At 31.9% G+C, this 20,943-nt stretch overlaps 1 protein-coding gene across 1 annotated transcript in view; it reads left to right on the plus strand.

Annotated features, from left to right (window-relative positions):
* Window positions 1-1,873: 1,873 nt before the first annotated feature.
* LOC129231788 (chitin deacetylase 1-like) overlaps window positions 1,874-20,943 on the plus strand; it is a 45,113-nt gene continuing 26,043 nt past the window's right edge. Inside the window, exon 1 of the mRNA XM_054866153.1 lies at window positions 1,874-1,947. Within this exon, the coding sequence (XP_054722128.1) occupies window positions 1,905-1,947 (43 nt within the window). The 5' untranslated portion in view covers window positions 1,874-1,904. The remainder of the gene's footprint in view (window positions 1,948-20,943) is intronic.

A 20,943-nucleotide genomic window follows, 5' to 3' on the forward strand; every position in this document is an offset into this window, starting at 1 on the left:
TATTATAATCAGTTTGTACATTTATTGTTAATTATTATTACATTGTTTTAAATTATTTCTTTATTTACTTCATCATTTTTTTATTTTTAAATTCTTTGGTTACCAACATACATAGTTGACCAACAATGTAGTGTTACATAATATTTAAGAGAAAAAGAAGACGAAATATTTTCCTTTAACTTAAAACTAAAGTTTCAAAATAAATTTAAAATTCATCATCATATTCTGATGAAGCTTAAATGCACTATATGACAAGAATAAATTTTACATAATAAAATATTCCCTTAGTCTTATAATTTTTTTTTCTTATCGATCCTGTGATTAGAACATGCTTCGAAACTTTAAAATTTGACTGTGAGCAGAGTTATAGAGTTCGGAAAAAATATTTTCTTATTGACAGTTGCTGCACAATCTAAAAAAGACACTTGGTAACAAACCCTTCAATGTAATTAGTATGTATGTATGTTTTTTATATAAAAGAATTTTTCGTTGAAATATGATTTTTTCCTGTATTTTTCAATCTTTTCATATGTGGTTTTTATATGTGCTCCAGACTTGCTCACATGAGCCCAACAATTGTGGACATTCTAAAAAAATTCCTTAAAGTAAAGAAATAATTTCAAAAGAAATCTGGAAATATTCCAGGGCACTAAAAAAAGTCTATTTACTCATAAGGACACTTTTGCTCTGAAAAATTGATAATATTTTTTGTGAAAAAGAGAAACGAAAAAGATTGTTTACATTTGCCCCCCCCCCCTCCCTTTCCCCTACATGTAAAAGTTAAAAAGAATCGCTCATTATTGCAAACAGATTACAAACATTCGTGAGAAAATCGTGCAAGGTGGATAATTCTAACATATCGAGCTAGGTTACATCAAAAATGCACAGGAGAGAGGAGAGGAATTTTTTAAGACTGGTCCGGCCACTCGTTTACGCAAGTAAATAGAGTAGATAATCAGTGTGCAGGGTAGCTCTAAAAATCAGTATGAAATGTAGATTTAAGAATCAGGTTTCAACTAGTCGGGTTCCGGTGACCATGAAAGGAATTGAAACCCGTCATTAGACAGGAGGGGGAGGAAAAAAATGGGAACGTTAAAATTTGGATTTGCACTTGTTAAGTCATACAAAACATCAATGTCAAAAATGTTTCGATAACACCGTTATCGGTGTCGCATATTCAGTAGCTAACGTAACTACGTTATTATACTAACTTATTTAGCTATTAAGTAAGTAAATATAGAAAAGGCTTTATGTTAAGTAGCTAACGCAATTAAGTTATTATATTAAGTAGCTGACGTTACTAAATCATTATACTAATTTATTTAGTTATTAAGTAACTAAAGTAACAAAGTAAAAATATTGAATAGCAACGTTATTAGGAAAGTAAAAACTTGATTATTTAGTTTTAACTTAACTATTACAGTTTTAACGAAAATTAACAGTTAAAGCACTAATATTCTCTCATAGAAACCGTATGGTCCTAAAAAAGTCATGGAAAAATTCTGAAATTCTGTGAATAACGTTTTGGAGAATTTTCAATGATGTAACAAAACTTCCTTATTCTTAAATGATGTGTGCGTAAACAAGACTTGCGGATACGATGCTGGAAATTTAATCACCATTTTTACACGCCGGTACAGATAGGTATGAATGAATCCAGATCGAAGGAAAAAAAATGAAGAGCATATTCATTTTTGTGAAAACCGAAAAAGCTTCGACTTTCTCAGTATGTCTCAGAGGAAAATAGCAAATTCGGGCTAAGCGGCGCAAAAATTCTAAATTCTTGGCCAATGAGATTCTTGGAATCAACCACCTGTGAAGCAACAAAAAAGTGAGCCACTGACGGGCCGGTTTAAAAAGGAACGCGCGCGTCATTACCCTCACTCAGTTCTCTGTTATCCAAGATGCTGTGGATCGGACTACTCCTCGCCCTCAGCCTTGCAACCGGTAAGTACTTAAAAAAGAGAAGCAATTTTTTCCGCCGGAAACTACAATTGTCAAAAAATCACTAACTTAATATGTACTGGCCCCCTAATTGAGCCTTAATTGTTCAACGCCTAAGTGAATTGCAAGGTCCTGGTATTAAATTCCCTCGGTGTAATTAATCCATGATCTTGACAGGAGAAACATATTATCCAGAGAATTATGATGCATTATTAAAATACTTTAGCATTTTGAAGCCTTAGAAAATTGTAAGGTCCAGGTATCCAACTCCTTTGGGTGTAATTAATCCAGTCTTAAAAAGCGAAACTTATACTGCTGAGAATTATGTATCAAAACATTCAATAATTTTCAATGCCTTAATGAATTACAATCTCTAGGTATCTAATTCCTTCCGTGTAATAAATCCATAATCTTGACAGGAGAAACATATTCTCCTGAGAATTATGATGCATTATTAAAATATATTAGAATTTTCAAGCCTTAGAAAATTGTGAGGTCAAGGCATCAACTCTTTTCGGTGTAATTAATCCATACTCTTAAAAAGAGAAACTTATACTGCTGAGAATTAGGTATCAAAAACATTTTATAATTTTCACTGCCTTAATGAATTACAAGGTCTAGGTATCTAATTCCTTCTGTGTAATTAATCCATAATCTTAGTAAGAGAAATCTATACCGGTCAGAATTATGGATGCGTCAAAACATTTTGATTAGTAGCATCTTTTTAGGTTAACAATATAGTTGCTTTAAGGAATTATGTGTAGTCAATTGAAAATATAGTTGTTGTAAACTTGTTAATTTATAATTTCAAGAAAATACAAAATAACTTCTCATATTTACAATGTCTATCATTTAAGAGTATATTATTCCTAGAAAAAATATCTTTAATTATTTTGACTGTCGCTGATTTTTTTTCCCCCGACGGAAACTAAAAGTGTCTGAAAGATACGATCTTAATTACCGTTGGCCTCTATTGTGCCTAGAATGCCTAATTGAATTGCAAAAATCTCATCAAATTCATTTGTTGTAGTTAATTTATAATCGTAATAGGTGAAAGTTTTACTGCGCAGAATTATGATCTGTCAAAACATTGTGATTAATATCAAATTTTTCTCAGCTAATTTTTTCTCAACGCTGCCGCTTATATGAATTACGCATACTTAATCGGAAACACAGCTTTTGTATACAAGTACAAAAATTTCCTGAAATACCATATCTTATCAACCAATGACCCCAATTGCATATTGAATTTTGAACAGTTTAGCGAACTTCAAGGTCTATTCATCAAATTTCTTAAATTTATTAATCCATATTTCTCTTACTAGGAGAAATTTATGTAATTGGTATTAAGAATGGTTAAAAGACACGATCTTAAAATAATCACTGACCCCTATTCGTGCCTAGAATTTTTGTGTTGTTGTGAATTGTTAAGTCCAGCACCAAAGTACTTCGGTATAATTAATCCAAAATCTTAGGAGAATTTTATACTGTTCAGAACTATGGAGTGGCAAAACATTTTAATTAACACAAAAACCTTAACTAGTTTAGCAATAACGTTGCTTTAGTATAGTCAATTGAAAATGTAGCTGTTGTATACTAGTCGATTCACAATTTCTCTCTCTCTCTCTCTCTCTATATATATATATATATATATATATATATATATATATATATATATATATATATATATATATATATATATATATACTTGCAATAATATCACTTATATATGCATATCGCTTAGAAGTACCCTGGTCTTAACAAAAGACCAGGATCCAGAGGTCATTTACTGCAGCTAAAAACTTTTTCTTTCAGTTAGGATAGTGTAGTGCTTCAAGGATCAAAGCATACGTATTTTGTAGACATAATCAAATTCTGGTTAGATTTCAGGATGCAGTGCATGACTATATACAGTTTATAAAGTTTATGATATAGGTTATGAATAAATGTGATTAAATTCAATATTACCATCGATAAAATATGCTTCAGTTTTCGGTAGTAGAAATCTTTTAATATCTAAAGTTTAAGATAAATTTATTGAAGATTAACTGACGTGCCGAACTGGTAATATATTATGGAAATATTAATAGTAATTTATTATTGAAATATTAATGAAAATTTAAACAGTTTCACAAAAGAAAAAATAAATAAAAAAGCTGTTTATCAGAGTTAGAGCTTTTTTCTTCGTTTCGGTTTTAGTCACAATTGTACTATGATTCGGTCCTTTCATTCAAAACTATAAAGGTTTTACTGAAAAAACTTTATCCCGCAAAGATAGCATGCCATACAGCAGTTAAAGATCAAATTTTATGGAAATTCGTCTTAAGTTTGTTCTTGAATATTCAAATATCTCTTGTGATGAAGCATATTTAAGCGGAACAATGAAACATGCTGAGCGTCTAGATAATATGCAATTACCTCGTTTGCTTCTTTCACGGATTGTATAATGCATAAAACACTATTACCGTGTCTTAGTCAAAAATTGTAACTTATACAAAATATATTTTGTCATTACAAACTAAAATGTGCTTCTGAGCACCCCTGTGCAAATCGTGTAGTTTTAGTGTAAATAGCTTAATATTTATAAGGTTACTAGGGGGTTCCACTCCCTGCTCGCTTCGCTCGCAGACCTCCGTTAGCAACCTGTGGCGGCTCAATGCCGCATGAACCGGGTGAAAAATTGATGAGTTTAATGCTTTTCTGTGTGTCAGGACATCCTTAAATTCTTGCACCGAAAATCTAAAAAACATTTCTTATTGTTTACGCCCCATTTCAAGCGCCAATGGAGGGCCAATTTTGGCCCTCATTAGAAACACTAAACTAATCCTTTGTGATTTGGATAGCAAATTTCATCACAGTTCGGGTCTCCTAATGGAAAAATATAATTTATTTACTGTAACTAAAATTTGTGACTATCTTAGTGTTTTAGCGCATATTTTTGGAATTTTGAGACCATGCTTCTCACAGATTCTACTATTTGATTTGAGATTTTTTAAAATTTCCGTACTCATCTCATTGGAATTGGACACTTTCTGTAGGTATTATATTTTGCTCTGAAAAAGACATGTTCGAAATGAGGCACTCTATTGTACAATCCAATAACTCTGAAGTTACTGTTTAGACATTACTGCTGAATGTTGATTTGAATTTCTTGAACGCTTTCCACCTTTTTTGTCGGATTCTATACAATGTAATAAATTATGCAAATTTTGACGCGCATTGAAATAAAAGTAGGGAGTTTTTAAACAATTAGAATTTTAATTTTTCTGGTTCACAGTTGCGCTTTTTTTATTATAAAGTAATTTATTTTACATCACATTTCTGACATAGTTAAAATTTACCCTGAGTGGTAGAATAACTTTCGATCAGGTTAATCACTTATTTAAATTGATTTAAAAAAAATATTTTTTTAAAATTTGATAAATATACAACATACTTTTTTTTCTGAAGTTTTATGACAACAATATGATACAATAATGCTATTAAAATATCAATAGGGCAGTTAAAAATAGAGAAACTGAAACAGAGTTACCTTAAGTGATTTTACACATGTCTTAACAGTTGACACTTTTTTCAAAGCTATATGGCTCCCATGTAGCTCTTTACCAATCTAATATGTCTTTTAACCATAGCTAAGGAGCTGGAGGAAAAATGACCGACTTCTACTTCAATACCAAAAAATCAGACTGATTTTGATTTCGTAACTCTATATAGATTGCGCATATTCATTTTGTTTATTTGTTTCCTTTTTATTGAAAAGTTTCCCGCTGTAATTTAAGAGACAACAGTAATATTTATTTTTATGCTGTTTAAAGTCGATACATATTTTTCTTAATGAGTTGAGTCGATTACGTAAACAGTTTGCGATTCGCGTGTGTCCTTATCTGTAAATTGTCATTCGTAAATAAGCTACGGCCTGCGTTTAAATAAAATATTTTAAAATGTTAGGAAAGAGAAAACAAGCCCAATTAACATCATTTTCTTCAAAAAAAATTTAAACTCTTTTTTTTGTGTCTGACTCTAAATATAAAATTGTTGAGAATAACCTCCCGGTTTAACTTTCTAAAGCTATCTAACTGGTCTGACGGCTCCACTGGAAGGAAAACATTATGATCCGGTTGACTTCTAATTTAAAAGTAACTCAAGTCTCGTCGAGATGCAATCAGCTTTTGTCACTTTTTTTTCTTTTTTCAAAGGGAGTTGACACGACTGGAGAATGAAATTTGGAATAAAGGTTAATAACAGAGTTCTAGAAAAGTTTCAAAAAGTTCAGTACATTGGTTAGAATAATGTGCGATTTCATACTTTTATACATTTATTTATTTATGTTTTCAATTTCATTAATACTCATAAAACTGAAACTGGAATGTTGAAAAATGCAAGGCTAAGAATGAAATGTGATTTTTGCTCACAGGAAGAAAACGTATGAAAAGGGCACTTATTGAATATTAAGAAATCTGTGTTCATCATAGTTTAGAGAAATAATTTCAATAAATTCATTTCTAATTTAAAACTGCAATAATTAAAACATGAACACACTTCATATTTTACTTTATTTCTTGTTTTTTTTTAATTATTGATTTTTTTCATTTTAACTAAAGCTGATACGAACTTGAAGTGGAAATGTTAAAAGACACACGACTAGGAATGAAACGTGATTTTCCTTCAGGAAAAGAAAACACATGAAAAGAGCATTTACCGAACAGTAAAGAATACATCAGTGCCAGTCTTGTCATTTGGGAGCTCAGGGGAAGGGGTCAATTACCAACCTCCCCCCCCCCGAATTAAACATAATGAAACGGGACACTTTCGAATGTAATTTGCTGTTTTTCCCCCATAAAATACATTTCACAGTACACCCCCCCCTTCCCTTGGACAAATTTTGAATGACGGGCCTAATCAGTGTTTAGGATATTTTAGAGAAATATATATCTTCAACAAACTCTAACTCTTGGGAAGCTATAACTAAAAAATGAACTTATGTTAACTACTGTTTTCTAGTTTTATGTCTTAAAAAACATTTAGAGGAACTTTGCACCGAATTTTCTTGAGTAGTAGTGATCTGAATGAGAGGTAAATGCAAACATTTTCAGAGAAATTTTATGGCTTTTTTTTATATAGTATGCATTAAGTACCCGAAATTTATGTGCTAAGATATTACTTTATGTATAGTTTGAGGTTAGTTTTTTAAAGTGTTCGTGTCTATTTTAAGCGACTTCAAAGATAAATTGAAAAAGTTAGAATGTAGTTAACATCAAATACACCTATTAACTTCAACTGAAATTTATTTAACAAATGCAGAAAATATATAATTATATTCCAAGTCATGCAAATAAGTAATGAGTCTCATGAAAAATAAAATCAATGTATTGCTTAAGAGCCCACAATAGCATTTATGATGTAAATGAGAGAAGATGTAAAATAGAGCATTTATAGTTTCTATGGACTAACGTTTCTGAAAGATTGATGCAACTATTTTTTAATGATAAGAAATTAGGTTCATCATAGCACCTGAGATCTAAGCAAAACCACGACAATGAAGAGCTTAAATGCTACAAAACGAACAATGCACCATCCGAACATCATTTACTTTAATTACTTACTCTATAAACTAACCCCTTTTTGCTGCTTCTATTCATGCTAGCTCAACCGAGGTCTCACATAAGTTTTATAATTAATCGTCACGCATTTGAGGATTTATTAGTATGAAGTGACTTCTTGTGAAATTGAAATTTACATTCAATGATCAGTTTCCTGTTATCACTCACCCTTCTTCTTAGACCATTGTCTTAAAACCAATATCCTTACTCAAATTGTTAATGTGATTCAACAAGAAAAATTTAACTGCTAAGTTACATTTAATAACTTTTTTCAATGATATAATCTCTGTACGAAAAGATTCCTAAAATTGAACATTAATACACAGTGAAAGTTTCAGCGTTGCTTAGAATGATGCATCTAAAATTGCATAAATATGTTTTGGGATAAAGGAACCAAAGCGCTTCTTTAGCGCTCAAGAAAATAAGACTAAAACTTAGCGATAAAAGTAGCAATTTTACTTTCATATCTTTATTTTCAAACCCTGGGGAAAAAACTAATCATTCTAATACCTCAGTAACTATTAATAAATTTAATCCAAATTATGTTGGATTAGTTAATGTGTATGGTTACTGAAATGCCAATAACTTAAACTTAACACAAATGGTTTCCATCAAATATACTTCAGTTTGTTCAGAGCCTCATTAAAACGATATATTCATATTATCTTAAAGAAACCTAATAAGCCCAAAATCTCAGTAACTGATAACAAATTTGGACTAAATTCTGATGGATTAGCTAATGTGCATAATCGTTGAAAAGCAAAAAACTTAAATTGAGCAATTATGATTCCCCATCAAATATATTTCAAAATATTCAGAACGCCATTCAAATGATGTATTCAAATTGTTCTGAGTATCTCTGCTTAAGGACACGTGAAATGCATAGCTTGAAACTTGTGGTACACTGCAGAACCTTTTATCCGGGAACCAAAAAACCGGGAAACCAGAAAACCGGCAACTTTTTCCCGATTTTCCAGCCATTTTCTAAAAATACGCCATTTTGTCATTTTTTTTAAAAACTAAGCATTTTTTCTGAAATACCAAAAAGAATATGAACGATTTCTTAATCAACACTATATTACTCACGGAAAACTCGGGAAAATGTTTACAGACACTAACTTCAAATGGTTATCCTTTATGCGGGGCAAAATTTCAGAAATATTTTCTTGAATTAAAAAGTACATTCGTAAGTCTGAAATTTTCGTGTTTTATTCTGACTGAACGCTAAGGAAATGAATATTGTCGTATTCTAATGCAGTAATTTATTGAATGGCCTCTAATTAATGGCGTTTGGCGTAAGTGACGTCGTAAAAGTGTGGGAAACGCTGAAAACCAGATTTGCGAATTTTCCGGATACTTAGTTGATCGTGAAATCTAGAAATCCATTAAACGCAAGACTAATAAGGCTGCAAAAACTCATAAATCAAATTTCTGTTGATATTAACGAAATGCAAAAGCATTAGTTATCAATAATTACCGTAATCGCAAACACAAAACCTTTATAAAAAAATAAAAAAAAAAAAAAAAAACCCGCGATCATGAAAGAGAATTCTTTTATACACTATAGTAGAAAAATCGCACATTCAGGCTCAAAAACTTATTTTTTGCCTTTCCCTTCATTTTCTTTCGTTTTAAAACATCGAAAAGTGGTGGATTTTTTTTTTTTTTCTTTTCCAAACAGAATGTTAAGGTCTCAGATATTATGAATAACTTAAGTTTTTTGGTGTTTAAATTATTCTCTCACTATATTAGTTTTTAATATTTCGATATTTATAAGCATTTCTGAACCGTTTTCTTCTTATTTTAATATGTATAACCATTTATTATAGTAATTTAAGTTTTACAAACAATTTTCCAATAGCGCTTTTTAGCGATCCAGAAAACCGGGAAATTCAGATATCCGGGATAGCGATGGTCCCGAACTTCCCGGATAATCGGTTCTCTATTGTAGTATGTTTCAGAACGACAAAAGGAAGGAAACGAAGCAGCGCAGTTTTCTTCTTTTAAAAAAATACACGTTTCTCGCCATTCATGGCACTTTTACGTTAATAAAGACAACAAGAATAGCCTGAAGGAGCATCCGTTTAGTTGAGTAAACAACTTATCTGTTCTTGAAATCTTTCGTCTTATTCTTAAAAAGGTATGTAATTATATGGTGAGGTTTTTAGTTGTAGCATCTCAGCACCTTGAACAAAAAACGAAGGATTTTAGGTCGTTTCGCCTCTGTCAAATCTAAAAGGTTTTACTATAAAATAAGTTATTCGTAATGACTTTTTCGAATTGTTGACTGCTTTTGGTTCTCTTGTTTAGAGTAAAGGTTGTCAACAGGTTGAGCGCGGAATGATTTCTAGTCGATCTGCGTATGTTTTATATTATGGTTATTTAATAATGTACTAAAGAACCAATAATGGGATATTTTAAAAGTAATTTATTCTTATAATAACGGCTCTCATCAACAATCAAACTTAAAGGTAGATTGCGACACATTGTTAATACGTAACGCTTGCCTTAATGACAGACGAGTTATCAAGTAATTGTCCCACACGTGACGGTGTAATCTCCCTAGTAATAAAAACTGAAAAGTATTCTGTCGATATTGAATCACAAAAGAACTGCAAATATTTCCACACACAGGGTGATTAAAAAAGATGGACACAATTTAAAATTGCTATGTTTCCCCACATTTACAGTGTACTTAATTCTGTAAACTATGTGTGGTTATACGTACAGGGAAGTTAACAGATGTTCAATATGATTTCCTCCGAACGCACGGATAACTATCTCGACGGTACTCCAATTCATCCCACACTCAATGACGAATGCCTTGCATCGCTGAATTCACCACCGCTGTGACGCTGTTTTGTAAGTCATTCATATCTGTGTGAAGAAGTAGTACGTAAATAGCATCTTTCACGACTCCCAACAATAAAAAATCGCAGGGTGTGAGATCAGGGGACCTGATCAGGGAAAAACGCACAAAATTTTGTGTTCCATATGTGATTGTCGCATACCACTAATGCAGTTAGCAATTCAATAAATACTGACGCTTCAGCTCAGTACGCTTCGGGAGAACTTTCGTGGTATTATACAAACTTTTACTGTCAAATATACTTGACGAAATTCAAGTATAATATGTAGTGCAGGAAAAAAATAGCAATTTGAAATTAAGTTCACCTTTTTGAATCGCCCTGTATTTTCTAAAATAGTAAAACACACTTCATCGGCATTTATTTTTTTATTTTTTTAATGCACTTTTATGACTTTGAACTGCAACGTGTTTATTCGTCAGTCTTAAACAGACTTTCGCCGGCACAAAGTTAATTCTTGCGCAGCAAAACTGCCATTTGCTGGTTGAGACGTGTTTTTCTGCGTTATTATTACGCATTCGAATGAAAAGCATGTTCAACAAACTATTCTGTCAGATTTGAAGGGTTTCTTGCTTGAGTCTTTCAGCTCTTACTTATTCATTCTTTGCGATTGACTTGATTAAAGTTTCATAGAATAGCATACAGCTTTTGATCTTTAGATGCAAAAGGCTCCCAAATGTTGCAATCAAAAATATTTGTTTTCTCAAAAACACAATATTTTAAATAGAGACATCAAGAAAGCAATGGTTGGAAACCTACATTTTTTTTTTTTTTTTTTTTTTTTTTTGTAGCGACTACATCTACAACTCCTTTTTTTTTAATGCAGTGAGTACGAACTACTTTTGAAATGTAGTCGCTGCATCGCTACTTTTGAAAAATAAATAAAAAGCTCACACACACCGTTTGAAGATTGAACGTAAAGTTGCTCAAATTATTAAATTACCTTTTTTGAACATGGAGTATTACTTAGAATTATTTCTTTCTTTCTTTTCTTTTTTAAACCATTTTTACAAATATTCGCTGTAAGAAAGGATTGAAAAGTTGAAATATTCAAATTTTTACACTACGGCTGCTTGAAAAATGTAAATAGAAGCAGTCGAAATCGGATTTAAATTTTACATCGGCATACAAGAACATAAAATTGATTAGATGAGGAAAACATCTTTTAAAGAGAGGAGAGAAACTTTAATTTTCTATATGGGATTAATTTTATAGGAACTTACATGTTGTAGGTTCTAATTTGTTAGTTTTGAACTTCAAGCTAGGGGTCTGGATCTGTATATCATTCCCTTTCTTACGGTACTGATAAAGTAGTGAAAGTACTTTTATAGTAGTGCGCTACACTGAAAAATACTAAAAAATATAGCTACTACAGTAGCGCGCTACTCCCGACCACTTCACCAAAGTTTTTTGGCAATCTGTTAAAAATACATAAATACGAAACAATAATTAAATACTCTTGCTTTTCGTGTATGTAACATACTATATATGTGAACATACTAAGTGTACACAAATAAAGTTTGATCGTCGTAGCCCCCTCTAAAAAATTAACAACCGATATTTTAATAATGTTAAGTGCAAACTCCTCTTTATTTTCAAACGTGAAAATTATATTTCTGCATATTACTCGCAGAATGGTGTAATCACAGAAAGGAGATGGGGGGGGGGGAATAAATCAGTGAACTCAGTGATTTGTTGTCGGTATTGTTTTCTCTTATTTTTCTTGTATGAAACGATACAAAACTTCTGCCGAAAGCTCTATTAATGACACATTGAGACTTAGGTTGGCGTACTTAATAAAAGAATAAAATCACCACAGTTTTTTTTTTTCAATAATATAAGCTTTTGTAAAAGAATCACATTGTAGGAAAAGTTTATAAATTTAAAGCAGAGCATTATTCCTTGCTGTTAGGAGGGAAAACATTAAGACGATACTAAATGTCGGGAGACGGTTGGAGGTCAGCAGACATCTTCAACATGTTGATGGTTGAAAACTATATAAACCCCGAACTTAAAATTACGTTCTTAATTCACTATACGTATAGGCTGAAAACTTCATTAATTATGAACCTAAAATTGCGAGCATCATTCAACATATAGGTTGAAAATTGCATTAATTACGAACCGAAAATTACACTCATCACCGAATAAGTAGACTTAAAAATACGTTAATAAGGAACCAAAAAGTGCTCTCTTTACTCAAATATAGGATGAGAAATATATTGATTAGGAATCATTCAACATATACGCTGAAAATTAAGTTAATTACGAACATAAATTTATGTAGATCATTCTACTCGTAGACTGAAAACGACATTAATTATTATCTTTTCCACTCATCATTCAACATATAGACTGAAATGGCGTTAATTACGAACGGAAAATTACGCTCATCGCCGAACAAGAAGTCTAAAAAATACGTTAATAAGGAACCCAAAATTGCTCTTATTACTTCAAATATAGGATGAGAAATCTAAATTTAAGTTCAGGAGAGGAAATGTTAATAGTTTAGTCACTTGCAACGGGCAACTGCAAAAGAGATATAAGAGGCATATCTAGTTTCAAGTGAAAGGTGCAATGGGTTTTCCCAGTAAGAATGAGAACGTCAAAACGGTACCAAGGGGCCTTCAAGGGCATAAGAAAGATTTTAGAATTTTGGAGGAAACCGTGTTTTATAGTAGAGGATTTGAAATGACCTGATAATGCCATCGGAGGGACAATAAATTCGATTTCAGGTTCTGCGGTGACATTGAAGGAAACTTGCAAAAGTTGTTTTCATCTACGGGATTCGAATTTTTTTTTTCTCTAAAATGTATTGCAATGCCTTGGTCTACACGTCTCGTTTATTAGAAAGATGTAAGATAGCAAGTTTTTTCTGACATTTCCGACAGAGAAAGATAGCATCAGGTGACACTTCACAGAAAAAAGAACGACCCACAATGATCCAGAAGAAAGTTAAGAACAGCTTACCTACTAATGCTCAAGGCCTGCGCAATTTTTATTTCTTGTTAATCCGCTAATTATTTTAAAAATCGTGATTCAAAATCATTTCAAATTTGAAATTTGTTGGTTGAAGCATGTATTTTTGCTACATTCTTTATGGTGTTTTAATACCGCTATGGATAATTTGACAATAAAAGAGAGACACTATATATCTGATTCGTCTGAGGTACCGAGAGATTTTGACTGGAAGCAAAAGAAAAACAACGATTATTTTGAATTATATTTTTTTCCGAAACACTCAATAGTTCATAAAATAACTATATTTTAAACGTAAACAGTAATGCACGTGTTTGAAATGACATGGATTTTTAATGAACCCATAATTTAAAAAAAAACATAAGGTAGAAGATAATTCTTAAACTGATGACAAAAGCGATAAGTAGCATTACAACTCATCCGATGGAAGAGATGATTATCTTTCTCAAAAATGCTCAATATAATGGCCTTCGATTATCAACAATATCCAAAGCTGAAGGGCACAGTTTTGAAAAATGCTGAGCTTATGGGGATGGCAAGACAATGTCGTTGAATAACGTCAATAGTATCCCTGAGATTACGCACGCGTAATTATGTTACGGTAAATTAATGACTTTAAGGTTTTAAACTATTTTTAAGGGTTTCAATGAACAGCCTTTTCAATGACAACTTTTACGTGAATACGGAAATTGGAACATTAATGACTGAACTTCTAAATTTTTGGACTACATCATGTGATTGAAAATAAAAATTGAAGGACCTGCCGCAAAAAAGTGGTAGTTTCAAATTGCAATTTTCAAAACCTTCGCATTAAAGTTTAAAACACCAAATCACATTTTTAATTCATGACTGCTCTTGTATAACTGTACTGAGAAGCATACAAGGGGAGTTATTAAAATATGAAAAAAAAAGAGTGAATTGATGTTTTAAGCTCTAATGCGGACGTTTTGCAAACACTGAAATTGCAGCTACAGCCTTTGTGCAGTAAGCCCTTCAAATTATGTTGAGAAACCGTAAATGTTTAATATTTAGATACAGAAATATTGTCTGACTGGCTAGTTAAATTCCTATTTGTATAAATAAATATAACTTTGTAAAAATAATTTAACTTGTTGAAAGGAGAAAAGTAAAACCTGTAGCAAAGCTTAAAAAATTTCACATCAGGTTGCATAACACAGCAAGAAAAAAACCCTTTTGTAATCTTTTTTTTTACACGAAAACAAGAAGGCAAAATCAAAAACTTACTACAGTTTAGAAATCATAAAAATGACCGTATCTTAAAAACATCATTATATTTCTGATGCAACTGTGAGTAGGTCAACATAACTAAGACTTGTTGCAATCGCAGAACAAGTGTTGTTTGATCAGTAACGAAAGAATAGTCGCACGAAAATTCTTTATTTAATCACAACATTTTAAGCTCATTACTAACAGAACTTGAGGAAGTTGGATAAAGACTACTTCAAGATTCACCAGCAGTTATCAATAGCGACAATGGTTGCGTGTTTGTTGAATAGATCATAATAGTTTTAGGAAAAATATTTTTAAGGAGATGCGTTTTGGGGGTGATCAAACTGTGTCTAGTATGTTTTCTGGCTATTAATCATTTTATTTTTACGTAAACTGAGCAAATCTTTTTTTTCTGTTCTTGAACAAAAAACCGAAATATTGTTAAGAACAATTAATGATGAAGATTATGATGATTTGACATCTGTAATGGGGATTCTTTTTAATTCACGATAATCCCACATTTATTTGATGCCCCGGTTTTATGCGGCTCGTAGGCCCAACAATGGTTTCCTGAGTTAGCTGACAATAAATTTCAGCGAAATGGACTAATAGAAATTATATCTTTGCCTACAGCTTAGAAACTCTATGCTTTACCAAGGAAAGTTTTCTTTATAAAAGAAAAAGTCCCGAGCATCCTTAAACGGATCCTGGCGCAAACAGACCTTTTACCATTCATACATTTTTTGTTTCTCTCATTTGTATCAAAATAAAAATCTATTGCAATACATCCTGAGACAACCTTGAAGTTTGCAAGGAGCTCCTGCTACTCGGACTGAAAGGAGAAAATCCCTCTTTAAAAATGCAATGTTCATATCTTCAAAAACAGGTTTTAGGGTATAGTCTTTTTATTTTCTTCCAGCCGTTTCATTTTCATTAAAAATCCTTGCAATTTAATTAAATCCGAAGAAGAATGCTTTTGAGTGGCTGAAAAGCTCTATGAAAATAAATTTACTTTTACTAACTCAGTTGTAGAACGAAGAATTTGAAAGTTGAACGAAATTCGATACTAACGAAAACACTTTTTTCATCCGCGATAATATGAATCATAATAACAATTTCAAGCCCAGTTTTGTTCTCCCTTATAACAATTGTAGACCCAGTTTCATAATATTTACTGTCTAAAACTAAATAAAGCTTCTTTCGAATTCATGTCGCTCAGAAATTTGTAGCAGTGTATATGATTTAATGACAAAACAACAATTTTACTTTATCATAAAGCCAAAAGTTAATTATTAGTACCTAACAAAGTTCGGACAAACGTGAACAGATAACTATTTAAAATACTCATTTTACTGCATCTATATGTATAATGTAAAGGTAAACAGCTGTGAACGTTGTTCTTAAAAATAAACTTCCCATTTTAAATATATTGTATAAATATCTATATCAACTTTGGAAAGATTTCGTCGACATACGCAATAACAAGATTAAAAAAGTTATTTAGAAGAATGCATTTTAAATTTTTTACAGTAAAAACTATAAATCTAGTAAGTTTAAGACAAAAATAATGTTTAGAAGTCTTTTATAGGGAAAAAATTTAAAATGATTTAAGTATGAGTTGATTTTAATTAGATGAGGATAAAAAAAATTGACTGCCTAATATTAATCTAGTATTATCCGAACTGTTATGTATGTTAAATTCAATCGCACAAAAAATGAATAAATAAACATTGATAAGCTTTTTCCAACAATACGATGTGCTATTAAGAAGAAAACTACTGTATTGCTAACAGCTGCCTATGCTTTTAACCTAAACCGCAATCTAATAGAACTCGATGATAATCGTATTTCCCCCAAACATCAGAAGCTAGATGCTGATTTTAATCTTTCAAATATTGCGATCAGATCAATCTTAAGTCAACATTCCAAGAATGAAATATTCGCTAAACAGTAAAAAACAGCATTTCTAACAACTACGTAAGTTGACTTGATTTGCACTTGAACTACGATCAATTAAAGATTGATGTCTCAATCTAGTGCTGTCAAAGCATCGGAACAGCTACATAATGCTGATTTTAGTTGCTCATAATAAACAATGAAATAAATCTTAAAACTCAAAATTAAAATAACGAAATCCCTTCTAAACCACTAAAACAAAGCATTGTTGACGGCTGGGAAAGCTGAGTTAATTTGCATTCAATCCACGATCAAATAAAACGTGATGATCAGAATAACAATATGATTTCAATCGATCTTTAGCCTGATATGAACAAATCTTATCTCAAACCCAATAATGTAGTATCGTCTGAACAACAGAATATTTTTACTGCTAACAGCAACATATCGTCGCTTCAAAAGCAATAGTAAGCTATCTTACTGTTATTTCTGGGATTAGAAATCTTTCTGTTGGTCTGAGGCAACGATATGCAGGTTTTATTTGCGCTTCAAGATCAAACGAAGCAACAGGAAATAGAGGGGGTGTAAGTGTCGAAATTTAAAATTTGAAGATACAGTCGAACCCGGTTAGTGGAATAGCCTTTTTGCCACAAAACCTATTCTAATAAGCTGGATATTCCATTAACTGGGATCAGAATAACACATTACATTGGTTTGGTACATTGAAAATGTATTACATTAAGCAGGATATTCGTTTAACCGATATTCTAATAAACGGCTCGATTCTATCTAGTAAAATGGAAGAAGAAACTCTGTGTTTTGTGGAAAGATGTGGTTATAGTAATCCTAGTAGGTGCTGTTGTGCAGCATGATTTAGAAAAACGTTTCAATGGAAGCCAACCTAAGGATCAAAATCCACACCCGACTTACTCAAAAATTCAAGTACATCCCTTTGCTTCTCACTACCTCAAATGTAACTCAAGAGGGAGATGTCCCAATACTCTAATTTCATCTAAACAACAGCATTCCGAACAGCTGCATTAGCCGATTTTAACCGCGCATAAGCTACTATCAAAAACTCGATATCTGAAATGCAACAATCCAACAACATCTAAGCGTAGTCCTAGCCCAGCTGCATTGCCCTAAAAACAAACTCAGTGTAGTGACCCAAGGCATGATGTTATGCATGTATCGTCGAAATATTCCAATAATTAATAAACCTAAAAGCAGCTTCATTTTCATTTACTCCAGCCAGCGGTTTAACCAGTATGTCATGTTTCCACGATGACGCCTTCGTAAATCTGGTTTCCAATCGGCTTCTGAAAAGGAAGAATGCCATCGAATGTGCGCTTTCCAAGAAATGATTGATGATAATTATCAGAATGTGGCTCAGCGGGTATTCTATTTCAATTAATTGAATAAACATATCTTCTAGGAATACATTAGAATGAATTCGAAGAAATATTTTATTCTTTTGAACGCGTGATAGAAATTTATTTCAACAAAATGATGGATGCTCGTGGCTACGGATTTGTTTTGAAATCGTATGTTTGATTGATCTAGATCAAATTCCGAGAGAGAAACGAAACTATGATAAAGTCCTCTTGCCCTACTAATTGGAACCAGTAATTTATATGCTCAAAATTGGCAACACTCTGCAAAGTTTTTACTATTCTAGAACTTCTCTAAAAATAAATGCTCTTTTACTGTGATTTCAAATACTTAAGTACCAAAAAAAGTTGAATATATTAGTGCAGCGTGCCACCATTTCATTCCAACAAGTTGAAGTTTTATTCAGATACATTTTTTTCTTTGTTGTTCTGTTTAATGCGTACTATCAATCATCCGATCGCAGCTTCTGTTAATTATGAACTTATTTGGAAGTTATGTAAAATTTTAAGGTAGTGACTAAAGATTAAATATACTTATGAAATATAATTCCATTATCGCCTTCACTAAATGAGATTATTGTACTGCCCATATTATTTTAGAAATTAGATTGTATGAACTGCATTGAAACATATCAGACACCAAACGTTCTGGTACAAAAATGATTTTACTCTCTTGTTTTGATTTTTAGTAACAGTGTAAAACAAGTTGACACATTTTAAAGCTAATGCAGCGTAGTATATTTAAACAATTCATAACACAATTCTGTGAAGGAATTACAATAGAAACAAAGATTTGATTTTAAAAAAAATACTTTGTTGTGAAAATAGACTGTATTTTTAAAAACTATAACGGTGCTTAACTGTTACTATTTTTAATACTTAAACAGTAAGAAATCACGCATGCATACTTGCATTTTTTAAAAATTTCTTTGTTTTTAGTTAATATCGTCACATGTGTTAAATGAATTAAGGGGCTGTCCATAAATGGTATCACACTGTTTTCCAACATTTTTTACCCCTCTCTCCCCCTTCATTGTCACAAAATGTCACCTAAAGTTGAATTCACCATACCCCTCCCCTTTTGTGTCATGTCATGCTTCTTTTCAAAACCATGTTCATACAAAATTCGTGATATCAAATTTCTTGCTACCCCCTCCCTTCTATTGCGTTCAGTGTAAAATGATAAACAACTTAAATACTTTCGATTCTTAATGTCAAGAATTTTGCATTTTTTAGACATATTTTCATTTTTATTATTTATTTACTTGTCTTTAGATTTCCGAGTTAGTTAGGATTACAGAATAAGGACTTGTTAAGTTCTATTACAAGCGAAAATTAATTCATTAGCTGAAAATTTAGCGAAAATTTCCCAGGTTAATGTCAGCAACTATGACACAAATAGTCAACTAGATAGAACAACACATAATTCAGTATCATTATTGCATGCTTTAACAAAGAGATTTAAGTAACACCCCCTCCCCCCATGATGGAACAATCTTATTAATTAAAATACATTACCTACATGCATAACGGATTAATCTCAATCAAGATCTAGAAAGAAATGAAAACACTCTTCTAAGGAGGTATAGAGCATGATCATGAAAGGAATAATTCTTCTCCCATGTGATCACAAATCATACGCGAACAAAAGTAAGTGTTCGCATGAAAATAAACGTTAAAGAACAAGCCATCCCAACTTAAATAAACAATAAAATAAATCTCAAACTCCAAATTTAAACAAAGAAATCTCTTCAAAACCACAGAAGCACATCATCGCTAAGAATGTTGAATTTATTTGCATTCAATCCACGATCGAATAAAAAATTCGATGATCGGAATAACATTGTTTTTAATCGTTGATTTACCCAAACACGAAATAAATCTTAATCCCAAACCTAATAATGTAATATCGTCTCTAAACAGCAGAAGAAAATCTGTACGAATAATTTATACTTAACGACAGTAATATGACAATATTAGATATGTGTGGAGTAAATGTGGAGGGCATCATACAAAATTGTTTTAACACCCAAAGCTTGACTCGGTGTTGTAAAACAAGCTGAGGTCTGTGTATATAGTCTGATTCTGATAAATTGACTTCAGACTTGCTGAGGCCATTTGTTATAATAGCGGTAAGGTAAAATTTGTGTTACCGATAACGGTTACTGTCATAGTACCAATTTCAGAATTTTCTTCTCTTTGATCCCAAACACAACTGAGTTAATTCAAGGTTACAAATATTTTCACCATAACCGGAAGAGACTACCATAATATTTAACAGCGCCCGAAAACAAACATTTAATCTAAATGTGATTTAAGTGTATAGATTTCGTGTTTGAGGCCAGAATTCAAGCTCGTTTAAAGGACAGGAAATTTCCCTCATTTTCTTATTTTTAGGTGTTACGATACTTACTGAAAGGTGCTACGTCATCATTTAAAAAAATTAAGTTCTGGCCTTACCATTTTCATAGAATCTATTTTCGGCTGTATTTCTAGATTTAGAGCTTTGAGAAATTTAGGGCAACGCCTTTGAGCTAAGCTCTTTCGAGTAGGAAGTTTGGTTACAAGCAGAGCTACGGAGCACAGAATTTGACTGATTTTGAAGTAAAGAAATCAAAATCAGAGCCTTTAAAACTCCAGGGGTAGGAGACAGAGTCAATTATTTTCCCTCCAAGACCGCAGTTCGGACTTAAAGTCGGGCTGATTTGGCGGGGAGGCTAGGGGCGGGGAGATAAAGGAGTCGAAGGCTTTTAAATTCGAGGAGTAGGAGTCTGTCATTTTCCCTCCAGCTCTGCAATTTTCGTCAATACACTGATTCTTTTGCGAAGATATAACATTTTTTAAGGAATAATTTCAATTTTAGAATAAATGCTATCATCAAATAAATGCACCATGAGTGGTTCAAACTCTAAATTTAAAGCAAACAGAATAGTTCTATTTACCTGGTTTCCGTTAAAAGCACCTGTGGGTAGAAATCAGTGAAGCTTGCATCGGTTGAAGAGAATTCTCTCAAAATGCTTAATCAACAATGATGTA

This window comes from Uloborus diversus, chromosome 10 (assembly GCF_026930045.1).
Source record: "Uloborus diversus isolate 005 chromosome 10, Udiv.v.3.1, whole genome shotgun sequence".
Classification (NCBI taxonomy): Eukaryota; Metazoa; Arthropoda; class Arachnida; order Araneae; family Uloboridae; genus Uloborus; species Uloborus diversus.